Raw genomic sequence first — 13,694 nt, 5'->3', positions numbered from 1 at the left:
TAAAATAAACATATTGTATATATATATAGTTTTGCTTATTTGTGTGCCTTCTAATGTTTTATAGTTTAAAGAAAATACAATAATAAATATTTGCTAAATCACAAAAATTTGTATATAATTTAAATAGTTTATCTATTACCATAAAGAATATAAGTTCAAATTAATAATTTGCAAATTCGTGTAACTAATTTCTTTAAATAAAAATACTTATTTCTTCTTTCGATCATTTTCGTCTGAGATTTTATTTTTGAGATGATCCTTGTAATCTAGAATGTTACCATTCCATTTAGTTACTGTCTCATTCTCACAGATCCAAATTGCTTCGGCAACCTGAAATTATAAAATAAATAATTAATCGATATTAACAAATATAAAATATTATTAATAAAAATAATATATCAAATATAGAATAAATTTTGTCATAAATAGTAGTGTCAACTTAATATTTATATGTCAGAAAGTGAATATTGTTTAAAAATTGAAAGCACTTTTTCAACGTTATAAAAATTAAGTAATATGCTGCAGATATAATTATCACTATCTCAACTTTCAACCTTAATTCAATAGGTGGTTAAGAAAAAATAACATTTAAGAGCAAAATTTATTTGCTAACTTCGAAAACATCACTAATTACAGCACATTGCATTACACTTTACACTGTAAAGTTGCAAGAACGTCTCGAAGGCACCTATCTGGCAATTTGAAATGGCATTCACCATTTCTAACTGGTCTTCAATAATAACAACACAGTATAGAACCTATGGACTAAGGGAATTATTTTATTTATTTATTTGTTTAACACTAAAATTAATTTTAAAGTTAACTAAGAATAAGGAACTCGACAACTAGGCCCCGCGCACTGAAAAAGAATTAAGATAATATACTAGCTTAAAGCATTTGTTTCCATTTCCTTTTTTTATTGCCCACCTTTAATTTCTAACCAAGTAAGTTGACGTAGTCTAACAATTTGTCATTTGTTAAAAAAAATCTTAAAATATTTTTTTTCAAACAGCACTACTGATTAAACTATTTTGCATTAGATTGCTATCAATAAATGATATCTAAGTTTTAATAAATATTTTCTAAAAAAAGTGTTTAGTCTATCTTAATATTCGGAATTATTATAGTTATTTAATTTAATAATATTATAGTTAATTTTAATAACTATAATATGCATGAATTAGTATTAATCTAATAGTTTATATACATTTATGTATAATGAATATTTAAATTATATTAATGTTTATAACAAATGTGTAGATAATAATTAAGCATGGGAAAAAGATATAAAATAAAAGAGTAATATGTATACAAAATATTAATGATAATAATTAAAAAAAATTTAATTATATTAATTTAAATTTTGATTGACATATAAACTGACCTGATTAATCAGACGAAAATCGTGACTAACTAACACCATTCCACCATCGAAGTCATTAATTGCGTCCGCTAAAGCATCAATAGTTTCCATATCCAAATGATTAGTAGGTTCATCGAGTAGCAATAAATGTGGAACTTGCCAAGCTAACCAGGCAAATACTACACGGCAACGTTGACCATCTGATAACTGTCTAATGGGACATACTTGTTGTCTGCCTGTCAGTCCATATCGACCAATAATTTTACGCATTTCCTCTTTTTCCTTAACGTCAGGAAAAGCACGCATCATATACTCCAGTGGACTAGCATCCAGATCCAGTAATTCATGTAAATGTTGATGGTAGCGTGCAATACGTAAATGTGAATTTTTACGTATCATGCCTGATGTTGGAACTAAATCACCATATAACAATTTAAGTAAGGTCGATTTGCCAGCACCATTAGGACCAACCAAAGCTAAACGAGTATCTAAATCGATACCAAATTCAAGATTTTTATAAATCCATGGCGTGGTTTCATTATAACGGAAATTAACGTTCTAATAAAAAAAAATAATATTAAGATATAATTCTTATACACATAAATTTAAAACTTCTTACCTGCACCATTATTACGGGTGGTGGCACTTTACCACATGATGGGAAATAGAAGTTTAATATTTTATCATCTGTTACTTTCTCTGTCAAACCTTGGGCCACCATCTTAGCTAAAGTTTTTTCCTTTGATTGTGCTTGACGTGCCAGTTTTGCAGAACCATGACCAAATCTTGCAATATAATTCTTCATATGTGCTATTTGATCTTGCTCCCAATTATATTGCTTCATTTGGTTTTCTAATAATTCCATTCTTGTGCGTACAAATGCCTCATAATTGCCGGTATAATATTTAAGTCGCTTTTTGGTCATATGAATAATATTAGTACAGACACCATTGAGGAAATCTTGAGAATGCGATATAAGTACAAGTATACGTTTATATGTTTTAAGTTCTTCTTCAAGCCATACACATGCATCCAAATCCAAATGATTTGTAGGTTCGTCAAGTAACAATAAATGAGGTTTGACAAACAGAGCGCGTGCTAAAGCAATTCTCATACGCCAACCGCCTTAAATAAAATAATTTTAAAATATATTAAAAATAGTAAAAAAAATTGCATAAAAAATAAAATGCAAATGTTTTTAGTTTACCTGAAAAGTCTTTAGCTTGTTTTTGCTGCATAGCTTTATCGAAGCCAAGACCATGCAATATCCGGGCCGCCTTAGCTTCAGCTTGATCTGCAGACATATCATCTAAGCGCTCGTATATGTCAATCAGTTGCTCTTGTGCATCGTCATCTTCGCTCATTGCTAACTCTTCAGCGAGTTTTTCAAGTTTAATACGTTCTTCATCCACTTCCATAACACACTCTAATGCACTTTTGGTACTAGCAGGTATTTCGCGTGTTAAGTGGAATATGTCTATATGGTCTGGTATGGGGACTTCACGATAACCAAGCACAGATAGTAACGAAGATTTACCACAACCATTTAGACCAATTAAGCCATAACGTCGCCCACAATTTAGCTCAAGCATAGTATCCTGCAAAAGTTCAGATCCAAAAAATGTTATGGAAAAGTTAGCCATTTTAATATCTCGAGAGCGTGGATGCACTGCCGATGAACCAGTACAGGAGCGAGCTTCAGCGCTAATCCTGGCTTCTTCTTCCAATTTGGCGCACAATTTCTCTTCTTCAGTCATTTCACGAGTTTCAGTTACGCCATTAGTGCCGTTTACTGCTATTCCCTTTTTAGACGAAGAAACCTGCTGGATTTTTTTATTTTTGGCATCCTTTTTGCGTTGAGCATCGCGTTTTTTTGCATCAGATGGCATTTTTTAACACAGAACCTTAAATATATATTTCAATTTTAAAAATTTAGAAAAAATACAAGAAAAAAAATTGTAACAATTTTCAATGCTATTCTTAAATTAAATGAAAATTTTATTATATAAAAATTTATGGACACTCTTTAGTAAAAAAATCAATTAAAATTCATACTTTCAATATTTACACAAGTGTAGAAAATATATTAAAATACAAATTAATTTTCTTTGACAGCCCTTAACAACAGCCCTAATAGAACAATTAATTGTGTTTAAAATGTGTTAAGCAATGCATTAAATGGTAATATCTATAATTAAAATTTATTTGAACAAAATTTTCATTTTTCTTAAGCACTTTGTTAAAGCAAATCTTAATCTACGTATTAACTCAGGTAGTTCATTTTACATTTAGCAATGAACAGGTAAAATTTATACAAAGAGAAATACGAATATATATGTATATTACTATATATCGGAATTTTTTTACCAATTTTGGTTCTTTGTTTCTTGCGAAATTCAATATTTGCAATATTATATAGTTTTGAGTAAATATACTAAATAATTTTTCACAATTTGTTTAAAAATATAATATTCTGCCTTAACGAACATTCTTACACACCTTTATGGAATTAAACTGACGTGCTCAATAATTAATTCACGTTTTAAAAAATAAATTTTCACGTGCTAAAAAAAGCGCCTCCGTACTGGCAACTGATTTACAACGAAGAGAACAAATTTTGTAACTATGTTTATAAAAAAAACCAGCTGTCAATATTTGCTATGTTCCATAAATAATTTAATGTTGTTTACCTCTGCAAGAAAATGCGATTTATACGTTCATACAAACTCGCAAATAATCACAACAAATTTATTAGTAAATTAATTTTTGGAAATGATTATAAAGCATTAAGTTTTTTATATTCAATGTAAAAATTAATTATTATTTTGACTGATACTTCAAAAAAGACTCAATTGAATTAAATTTTAATAATATAAAATGTTGTATAAAACGCATACAAATTTATTGTATTTTTGAACATATAGTATGTTGCCATTGTCTTCATTTAAGCAGTTTATTTGATTAAGGTCGCTTATGAAGAGAAGGTCGCTGTACCAAGAGATTTTATGCTTTCCTACTTAGTTAAAAATATATATTAAGGGCAATCACACCAAAAATGTCGAATGCAACATTGCAAAATATATTTCCAGAAGAGAAATGATTATGGATTTATATACTTGTTTATAATTTAGTTTTGTTTGAAATTTATTTTGATAAGCTGTTTTCATTCAAGAGTTGTCATTCAAACAAAATTTTTAAAGAATAAGGGTGTTTTCGCACGCCGTAAATGTGTTAGTGCAACCATGCAAATATATGCTCTTGAATGGGTGACAGACTATCATTCACAACATGTTGGCGAGAAGTTGAACAATGTGCCAATATGTTGATTGCGTGTCATTCAAAGATACAGACTATTTTTAAATGTCATTATTAAATGTTCTTTCTTAAATGACACTAAAAATAATAGTCTGCACCACGTTATAGCTTCTCTTTGTGTTTGTTACAACTTGCACCCATTATTGTCATATTAGAATCATTTGAGGCAGCATTTACCAAGCCAATAGATATCAAAAATAAGTATGTGCTTATGTCGTACTTCTATGACAAATGTAACTAACCCTACACGCTTGTCTAGATAATCTCAAAAATGCGTTGAGTATAATACTATAACAGTATGTTTACATATAATACCCAAATGTGCTTAAGGTTCGGTGATTGTAAATATAAAAATGTAATGTAGAGTAATTAAAATAATCACCAACTCTGCACCAACTTGCTCACTTTACACGTTATTTAGACCTTATATCTAACTAATTAATTTAGGTGTATTCGGATGTAATTCGATAATCGATTCAAATTAAAAATTTTTTGAATAATTCACATTAATAGCAATCAGCTGATGTTTTACAGAATATTGAAGAAGTAGTTCGACCTGATTAGTCGGTTATGTTATATTCGCAAAAGTGTAAAATTAACGTCAATTTATTCGAATTTGTTTTTTACTTGCCTTAAATAGACTTGTTCCATGAGTTTCGAATTATTGCAAGTATACATAAATATATTTCAACAGTAAGTAAAAGACATCAGTTATTTAATTTTGAATTTAATCTATTAGTTAAATGTGGAATGAAAAAGTTTCAATTTAAAATGTAAAATTAAATAAAATAATAAATAAATAAAAAATTTCATGAACTGCATGTCTTCAATTTGAACATTAAATTTTTACTTGCTGTTAAATTTAATAGGAAATAAAAATATAATTTATAGTTGCTAACTTGAACAAAGCTTTTACATGAAATTTCGTTAAAAAAACGTGAAATACTATTTTATTTGCTCTCGCTCCCAGTTTGTACTTTTTTTGTGTTTAACTCGAAGTTTACTGAGTTGTTTGCAGAACAGAACTAATAATTACTAAGTCAAGATGTATAGAAAATCAAGAAACAAAATACAAGAACAAGAATCAAAAATCTAGAAATCACAGATAAAAATCTAATAACATAAGACCCATGTCGAGAAAAAAGTTATTCATATAACTCCTTTTATCATTTGGAGTTTACCTGACATCATGCAGAGTGTCAGGACTGCCATAACATGTAAAATTTTTCCATACTTAACATTTCTATAATATGCACTTAAGCCATATGTTTTTATTTACAGTAGGGTCAATTTGATAACAATAATATAGACTTTGGTAATAGTCAGCAAGTTATTCGGTATTATTTTTATTAATAAATATGGCTTTAATACCACCTGTAACACGTCTAACTGCATCTATTATACGAATACTTGGGTGCAATCCAAGTCCTATGACTCTTCAAGGAACTAATACTTACTTAATTGGTACCGGCAGGAGGTGAGTACAAAGTTCAACAGTTATAAATTCAAATTACGCTGAGTTGAATTTCAGACGAATATTAATTGATACTGGTGACTTAGACGTTCCTGAATATATAACACATTTAAAAGGCGTACTCGATAACGAAAAAGCCACAATTGGTACAATAATTTTGACACATTGGCACCATGATCACATTGGGGGCGTAGGCAGCATCATTAAAAGTTGTGCTGAAAATGGTAAGTTTAAAGGTCGTTATATACTCGTAGTACTTAAGAATTGTTTGTATAATTGTACAATAAAATGCATGTTAGCACGTTCCTTTATTAATTTTTCCTAATGCATGTTATAAATAACACAAAATCGAACGTGGTAATAAATTATTTATGGTTTTAACAAATTTTTAAAGCAAAGGTTTATGCAGATTGTAAGGTTTACAAATTTCCTCGTACCGATGCACCAGATGTTTATTCTGAAATACCATCAAATGTTAAAGTAGAAACTCTACGGGATAATCAAGAATTCGATGCTGATGGTACAAAAGTAAAAATAGTACACACACCTGGACATACCACAGACCACGTCGTATTAACTACAGAAGATGGTATATTATTTAGTGGAGACTGTATTTTAGGTAGGATTTGATATTTTTATGCAATAACTTAAGTAATTTAAGTAACTGGTATAGGTGAGGGGACTGCTGTGTTTGAAGATTTATACCATTACATGAAGAGTTTGGATAAAATTTTGGAAATAAAACCGCAAGTTATTTATCCAGGTCACGGCAATATAGTTAATGTATGGAATTTAAGATTGTATTATTATTTTATTAATTTCTATAATTCTATAATTTTTTAACTAGGATCCAATTGATAAAATAAAATTTTATATTGCACACAGAAACCAACGTGAAGAGCAAATAATGCAATTTTTCTATAAAAATTCAAATAAACGCTGGCAAGCTATGGATGTCGTAAAAGATGTTTATAAAGAAACCCCTGCAGAATTATGGCCAGCTGCTGCCTATAATGTTGGACATCACTTAGAGAAGTTGCTTAAAGAAGGCAAACTTAAAGTATTTGAAGAAAATGAAGAGAGATTTTATGAGTATCAGCGGAATAGTACATTATAATAATTCAATTCTTTACAATTTTCTTTTCGGGAGTGGTAAATTTATGTAAAATTTATATAAAAAAGGAGTGCTTTGTAGCAATATGTATGAAACTTTTACAATATATACTCAATGAAGATATTTATATTATATTCCATTAAAATAAAGCTCACTTAAAATATAAACTTACTGCTTTATTAAGAAATTTATTTAAGTTATTTATTCTGGCTTAAATGTTATGGATTCATTTCTAAAATCATGAACTTCTTCATGCCAAATATCACCTTCGTTGGTTTCATCGCTTCCAGCTTCTCTTAGTGCAGTTGGAAATGGTGGTGCGGTATTTGGTTTTCTTAACGGTAATATTGTATCATATATGTACACCAAACTATTTACGTCGCCAGGTATTCCAAAGCCTTGTACCCACATTACATTGTATTTGGTATTTATACGCCATATGCGCAGACCTTTTGCTTTACGCCACCGATTACCCATGTGTCCAGGTAATTTAGTGCCTGGCCACACGCGACCTTTTTCACCTCCACCGCCAATATTACCAGGACGACGATGAGTTTTTGTAACACCATGAGATGCAGGCATACCTTTAAAACCATGCCTTTTCACCACACCTTGAAAATTCCGATAAATTCTAAAAATAATTTATTATTAAAGTAAATTCTTAGTTATATTTAGTTACATTTACGTTTTTCCGCGAACATCAACTACATCTCCGACACGAAAATGATCTACATTTAAGGGTGTACCAGGCGGTATAGCTGCTTTTGGTGATACAATAAACCTTGCAAGATTTTTTGTTGGCATAACACCAGACGCTTTAAATAAACCACAGTACTCTTTAGTTAGAGTAGATGGATCGGTACTTTCAGCTCCAACAAGCAAACACCCATATTTGTTTATTTGCTTAACATTTGGTTTATGTGCTGGTGTATATTCTTCTGGTGGTATATATTTGATAACATGATTATCAACAACTTGAAGCAGTGTCGTTCTTATTTTTTCACCATTTTTAAGCCACATTGGATATTGACCTATTTTACGCGCTATAACCCCACAACGTCTAACCTTTGGATCCCACTCTTGTTTTTCAAATTCTATAACTTTAAGAAGTTTATTTTCATTTTGATTATAAGATGATACGCCTTTTATAAGTGCTGGTGGTCCATAAGTGTCGTGCACTACTTCTTTTATAAATGATTTATTTTCTGCTGTCACATAATCTTCATGTATCTGAAATAAAAGCTTAATATATAGCGACTATGAAACTGAATTTGACTTACAGTTCTTGTTTTTTTTGCAAACCAATAAGGATTTCGCAGACGGGGCCGATTTAGATGACCCTTCTCGCGAACTTGTGTAACCACAACCGGATTAATACTGCACAAACCATTTTTTATAGGTTAAAAAAATATAATACAATATATTAGTGAATGAAAAAATTTTGATTTTATATGCAGATTTACCGTAAACGACTAAAACTATATAACACTGAGTTTAGCATAATTAAATTTACTTTATATTTATCATATATATATTTCACTAAAATATTAGATATTTTATTATGTAGACAACCACACTAAATTGAAATTCAGCTGTTTAACTTCTCGTGAAGGGTGTTCAATAAAATTCAAAATCACAATTTTTAATATTCAATTTAATTATTTAAAATTGCTAAAGTATGTTTCATATATTTTATTATGAAGTTCAGTAATTATTTAAAATAACTTTTTCAGTTATAGTACAAATTAATGTACATATATTGTTAACGACAGATAATTTTTCTATATTTTTTTTTATTTATATTTTCACTGAACATACTAAAGCAACTGTTAATGACAGCACTCGTCAATTGTCCTGCAAATATTTTACTTGTATATTCTAACCCAATGCAGAAAATTATATTTTGTAATATATTTTTGAAAGTGAATTATTTATAGTAATTATTTACATTCAGTAAATATATTATATCTCGTTAAATATAAGCTATGAGTAATTATTCAACGTTAATGTAAGTTAAGATGTATGTTTATAAACTTTTATGAAGTGTAAAATTTAAGAAATATGTTGTAATTGATAGGTATGCGACAAATCAAAAACAAAAACTTAACGAAGATGATCAACTAGAAAGCACCCAAAGTGGTTCCGATCTAACAAGGCAAATGACGGAAGGTAACATACCTCAGCGGCCCAGACAGTAAGTATTCAAATATGTAACAACGGTAACTTTTTTATATAAAATTAATTTTTATAGTATTGTTTTGTTAATAGTATATAACAGAGTCCAATATTTTTCATGATATTTTGAAAAAAATTTTGTTTGTATAATATCTGCGATATTGGAAGACTGTTATACGCGATTATTATATCTTATTATAATAGGCTAGTCTGCTTATATTGAGCAAATTTATTGCTTACAAGTTATGCAGTTTAACGATAAAAGCATCTGTCATCTACTTTGCTTCCGCCCAGCTTGTGCACATCGACGGTGGAACATTTTAAGGACCCCCTTACTTAAAGATCTTGATCAACTACAAGACCGCCCACTAAACAGCATTGCAAGCTTCGCCAAAGGTGGTTTTAAACCCTGTGTTACTTCATTGTACATAATGGGCCAATAGATTTAAGTGGACCCTAGGAACCGCCGGTATAACCTAACCTTACCTATGCAGTCTTACCACCGCCTTAAAACCATTCGTGAATTACTTGAAGAAAAGTTTTTCTTTTCATTGCAAAAAAATCAAATTATGTGCTTAACAACGCTTCTAAATACTTCAACTAGTTACAAAAAAAACTAACGAGTAATTTTTTTTGATACTATCAAATATTTTTAATCCACTATTTTATGTTAAACAAGAATGAGATAATGTGATGTAATAAAGTGGTCGGAGCAGTATTAACAACCCTGCAAGCTTCTGTTTGTCCTCTAATTTCCTTAGCAGTTAAGATGTTAATAATTAGGAACGTATTGGGGTCGTTGACTATGTTTTGAAGAACTTTATTTTCAAGCAGTTATGTTAATATTGTTATAGAAGGTACAGTGTCAAATTTTTGCCCTACAAAACCACATTGACTTTAGAATTTGATGGTGGATGGATGTTATGAATATTGTTATATGCGTAGACTATTGATCTTCGTTTGATGAAACATTATTGAAGCTATTTTCATTGATCAAGTGGAACGGGTTCAAACGTTGTAGCTGTTCAGTAGTCCTTTCAAAGCATTTATTATTGTTATTACATATTATATACATATATTTCATACATTTTATATTGCATATTATTATATGTTATAAATACAGATTAAAATATAATATAAATAACTTGTTGAACTTGCTTGAAATGTATTCTTTATTTATATTTATTTTTCTATATTTTTTCTAAGTCCATTTAAGTAAAATTTCGTTTCTATTGTATTTCAGGCTCATGTTAGATGACGATCGATATCAAGTATATTTAAATAGTTTACAAAATGATAACACAACTGGCTTAAGAAATGTTAACTCAGATCGGGATTTATCTTTGCCATTAGAAAGAAGTAGAGGGCTCGACAATTTCTATGACAGTCAAGAAGATGGTACGTTATATTGATAATATAATATGCTATCATATCATTAACCTTCAATAATTTCAAATACCCTAAACCTATTTATATTTATATAAATATATTAGTTTTATGTTTAATTTTATTTTTCTACATTAACCTTTATTTTTTTGTACGCCTATTTGTTTTTTTATTGATTTATTTGAAGAAAATTATCCTGAATCCTTTGGTCAAGCAAGGAGTATACGTAGAAATAGTATACCAAACAGTAAAAGTATGTCATTTTTAATGTACTTTGCTAACTAACTAATTACTACCTAACTCATTTATCATTATTATTATTTTTTAGTTACTCTATATTATCCAATTCTTTATTATTAACATATAAATAATTTTTTAGTAACTCTTTCTTTTATGTAATTTATTTTGTTTTAGCTATTTTAGTTCATAAAATAACATATACGTATTGGAATAATGCTATATTTTATTTACAGAAATATCTATACGTAAATATCTTGGATATACTGTACAATGGGTTAGCTTAGTTACTGAAAATTTATTGAGTCATCCGTTCATTGTCCTGCGAAGGCAATGTCAGGTTTATAATGCATCGCAAAAGTATTTTTTTAATAAAAATTATTTTCAAAATCATATTGATAAAAAAAACATATTTACATTAAGGTATCATTTACATCCATTGGGCTTATTTCCAACAATTATTCATTTACACAGACGGCAAGGTGTTACAACGCTATGGAAAGGACTTGGCAGTTGCCTTTTAGTACGTGGTATGTCACTAGCCATTGAAGATGTCCTATGTAAAATAACATCTTGGCCAAAGTAAGTTGATATATTGTTTATCAGTAATTCTTGAAATAGTAATTAATAAAATTTTTTTTCAGGGAAGTAGATAATCGTACTGGCACAAAGCGCTTTGGTCAACATTTAATATTAAAATGGTAAGAGTTATTTGGATTTGATTAAGTCATATTTGGGTTCACCAATTGTAATAATGTCGAACTCACTATTTAAATTTATATTAATTAAACTTTTATACATAAGTAGGTGACATTTATCTTATTAAGGTGTATATAATCAATTAAAAGTATATTTGGCAACTGTAAAGTATATAAATGCTTATTTTATGAAATGTCGACTGATTTCTGAGTCTATATATTTTTCCTGTGAGATTAATTATTCATTGCTGTTAAAATCCACCTTTTAGATACGAATGTTAAGAACACTAATATCTACATACTCTGTGAAATGCAGAACAAAATATTACCATTTCTTATCTGTTCGTTTCCTGTGATTTCCAGGTAACGATCTTATACCTTAGGCCTAGTCTTAATTTTCTAAAAAAAAAATTTTACGTCAAAGTTTAACGAGGTAAACTACTAACAAATTTTAATTCATGTAGACGAAGTCACAGATTATTATTCCGTCGAAATATATCAACATATTTATTAAGATTTTAACAAACCTTAAGAATTTTCACGTAACGACTCGATGTAGTTCAATGACGCTTTTTAAAAAAATCTTAAATATATAGCTTGATAAATTCATGTGGCAGCGTAAATGTGAAAATCTATCGTCATCTTCATAAATGTAATATTGATTGAAAAATGATTAACTTACATATTTATAACACAATGACTTGTTTGTGAAGCCATAATTAGACCATGGTATGGTTTATGAGATACCAAGATAACTGTATATTATTATACATTTGATAAAATCATTTAAATAATTTAATTTTTTTACACTAGTTATTTGTAAATTCACTTTGTCGTACAATTGCAATTTATTCATTGTTGTCATATATATTTGGTTATAAACAGTTGATAATTATCCAAGCTACGCTAAACCAAGATTTATTGTTTTACTTCTATTTAGTGTGAGTATCGCCATCGTCGTACCATATTATTCAGCTTCTCTAGTCGAAACTGTACAAAGTGATATTGCCAGTGAAAAACCTGGACTGTTAGATGTATTTCGCGAAGGTACTCTTCGATTGCTTTATTGGAGTTCACCACAAAAAGGTAGAATGCTGCCAGCATGGGCCTTAATTGGGCCTAGCGTTTCATTGGGCATAACGAAATATCTATTTAGGTAATTCTTGAATATAGTACCCAAAAACAACATATTAAATTAATTTTTTTCTTTTAGTCTGGTCATCAAAGGTCTTTCATCGCGTATAATACGTCGACGTATAAAAAATTCGCAGGAGAGTAAAGGCGCAAAGTATAAAGATGATTCACTGGAAAATCAAAATGTTGAGATATATTCGAATTTGATATCAATGCTTACTTCCGAAATGATTTTTTATCCCTTTGAAACGATATTACATCGTATACAATTACAAGGTACACGTACTATAATAGATAATTTAGACAATGGTGTTGCGGTTGTACCCATATTGACCAACTATCAGGGTGTAATTGATTGTTATCGCACCACTGTTGCCAGTGAAGGTGTTGCGGGACTTTATAAAGGCTTTGGTGCCATCATTTTGCAATTTGCAGCACATATTGCAGTTATAAAACTAACTAAATGGGTGGTGAATCAAATAACAGAAATTGTATCTAATCGTCCACCTCAAAGAGTAATACAATATTATAACTTAGATAGAGGCTTAAATTCAAATTCATCAACTATATCGCCAACTACTATCAGTTCAAATAGTAATTTGGATGAAATTGCAGCGGATGAAGATCATTATGTTGAATAAATTGATTTGTTCTTAAAAGTTAAAGCTTGTTTGTTTTTAAATTATAAATTGATTATAATCGAAATTAAGTTACATTTAAAAATAATTATATATTTTTTAGGAGAATAAAAAAAATTGTTGATATGTTTGCATATTATTTTCAATAGTATTGTGATAA

The 13,694-nt window shown here is 29.2% G+C and overlaps 4 protein-coding genes across 8 annotated transcripts; 2 read left to right on the top strand and 2 right to left on the bottom strand.

Moving 5' to 3' along the window:
- Positions 1 to 38: 38 nt before the first annotated feature.
- LOC119669481 (ATP-binding cassette sub-family F member 2) lies at positions 39 to 4,140 on the bottom strand. Of its 3 annotated transcripts, none has more exons than XM_038079384.1 (5): positions 4,054 to 4,140; positions 2,571 to 3,267; positions 1,983 to 2,488; positions 1,385 to 1,921; positions 39 to 330 (listed from the first exon to the last, which is right to left on the bottom strand). In XM_038079384.1, exons 2-5 carry the CDS (start codon positions 3,250 to 3,252, stop codon positions 208 to 210), a joined length of 1,848 nt encoding a protein of 615 aa, XP_037935312.1. In that variant the 5' UTR covers positions 3,253 to 3,267; positions 4,054 to 4,140; the 3' UTR covers positions 39 to 207. The 3 variants fall into 3 exon arrangements, with proteins under 3 accessions (XP_037935312.1, XP_037935311.1, XP_037935313.1); XM_038079383.1 differs by lacking the exon at positions 4,054 to 4,140 and adding an exon at positions 3,863 to 4,005; XM_038079385.1 differs by lacking the exon at positions 4,054 to 4,140 and adding an exon at positions 3,731 to 3,750.
- A 1,801-nt stretch (positions 4,141 to 5,941) lies between these two features.
- LOC119669483 (beta-lactamase-like protein 2 homolog) lies at positions 5,942 to 7,411 on the top strand. 2 transcript variants are annotated; one of them, XM_038079388.1, is made up of 5 exons: positions 5,942 to 6,155; positions 6,210 to 6,376; positions 6,562 to 6,771; positions 6,826 to 6,935; positions 7,000 to 7,411. In XM_038079388.1, exons 1-5 carry the CDS (start codon positions 6,037 to 6,039, stop codon positions 7,267 to 7,269), a joined length of 876 nt encoding a protein of 291 aa, XP_037935316.1. In that variant the 5' UTR covers positions 5,942 to 6,036; the 3' UTR covers positions 7,270 to 7,411. The 2 variants fall into 2 exon arrangements, with proteins under 2 accessions (XP_037935316.1, XP_037935315.1); XM_038079387.1 differs by having other exon boundaries at positions 6,547 to 6,771.
- Positions 7,412 to 7,421: 10 nt separating this feature from the next.
- LOC119669482 (39S ribosomal protein L3, mitochondrial) lies at positions 7,422 to 8,884 on the bottom strand. The gene is made up of 4 exons (XM_038079386.1): positions 8,730 to 8,884; positions 8,547 to 8,643; positions 7,952 to 8,496; positions 7,422 to 7,897 (listed from the first exon to the last, which is right to left on the bottom strand). Exons 1-4 carry the CDS (start codon positions 8,765 to 8,767, stop codon positions 7,468 to 7,470), a joined length of 1,110 nt encoding a protein of 369 aa, XP_037935314.1. The 5' UTR covers positions 8,768 to 8,884; the 3' UTR covers positions 7,422 to 7,467.
- A 196-nt stretch (positions 8,885 to 9,080) lies between these two features.
- LOC119669480 (solute carrier family 25 member 46) lies at positions 9,081 to 13,627 on the top strand. 2 transcript variants are annotated; one of them, XM_038079380.1, is made up of 9 exons: positions 9,081 to 9,274; positions 9,344 to 9,460; positions 10,685 to 10,839; positions 11,015 to 11,080; positions 11,301 to 11,424; positions 11,488 to 11,646; positions 11,709 to 11,765; positions 12,703 to 12,918; positions 12,976 to 13,627. In XM_038079380.1, exons 1-9 carry the CDS (start codon positions 9,252 to 9,254, stop codon positions 13,535 to 13,537), a joined length of 1,479 nt encoding a protein of 492 aa, XP_037935308.1. In that variant the 5' UTR covers positions 9,081 to 9,251; the 3' UTR covers positions 13,538 to 13,627. The 2 variants fall into 2 exon arrangements, with proteins under 2 accessions (XP_037935308.1, XP_037935309.1); XM_038079381.1 differs by lacking the exon at positions 11,015 to 11,080 and having other exon boundaries at positions 9,083 to 9,274; positions 12,976 to 13,626.
- Positions 13,628 to 13,694: the final 67 nt, after the last annotated feature.

Source organism: Teleopsis dalmanni, chromosome 1 (assembly GCF_002237135.1).
Source record: "Teleopsis dalmanni isolate 2A chromosome 1, ASM223713v2, whole genome shotgun sequence".
NCBI classification, from domain to species: domain Eukaryota; kingdom Metazoa; phylum Arthropoda; class Insecta; order Diptera; family Diopsidae; genus Teleopsis; species Teleopsis dalmanni.
This window is presented reverse-complemented; position numbering and strand designations above follow the sequence as displayed.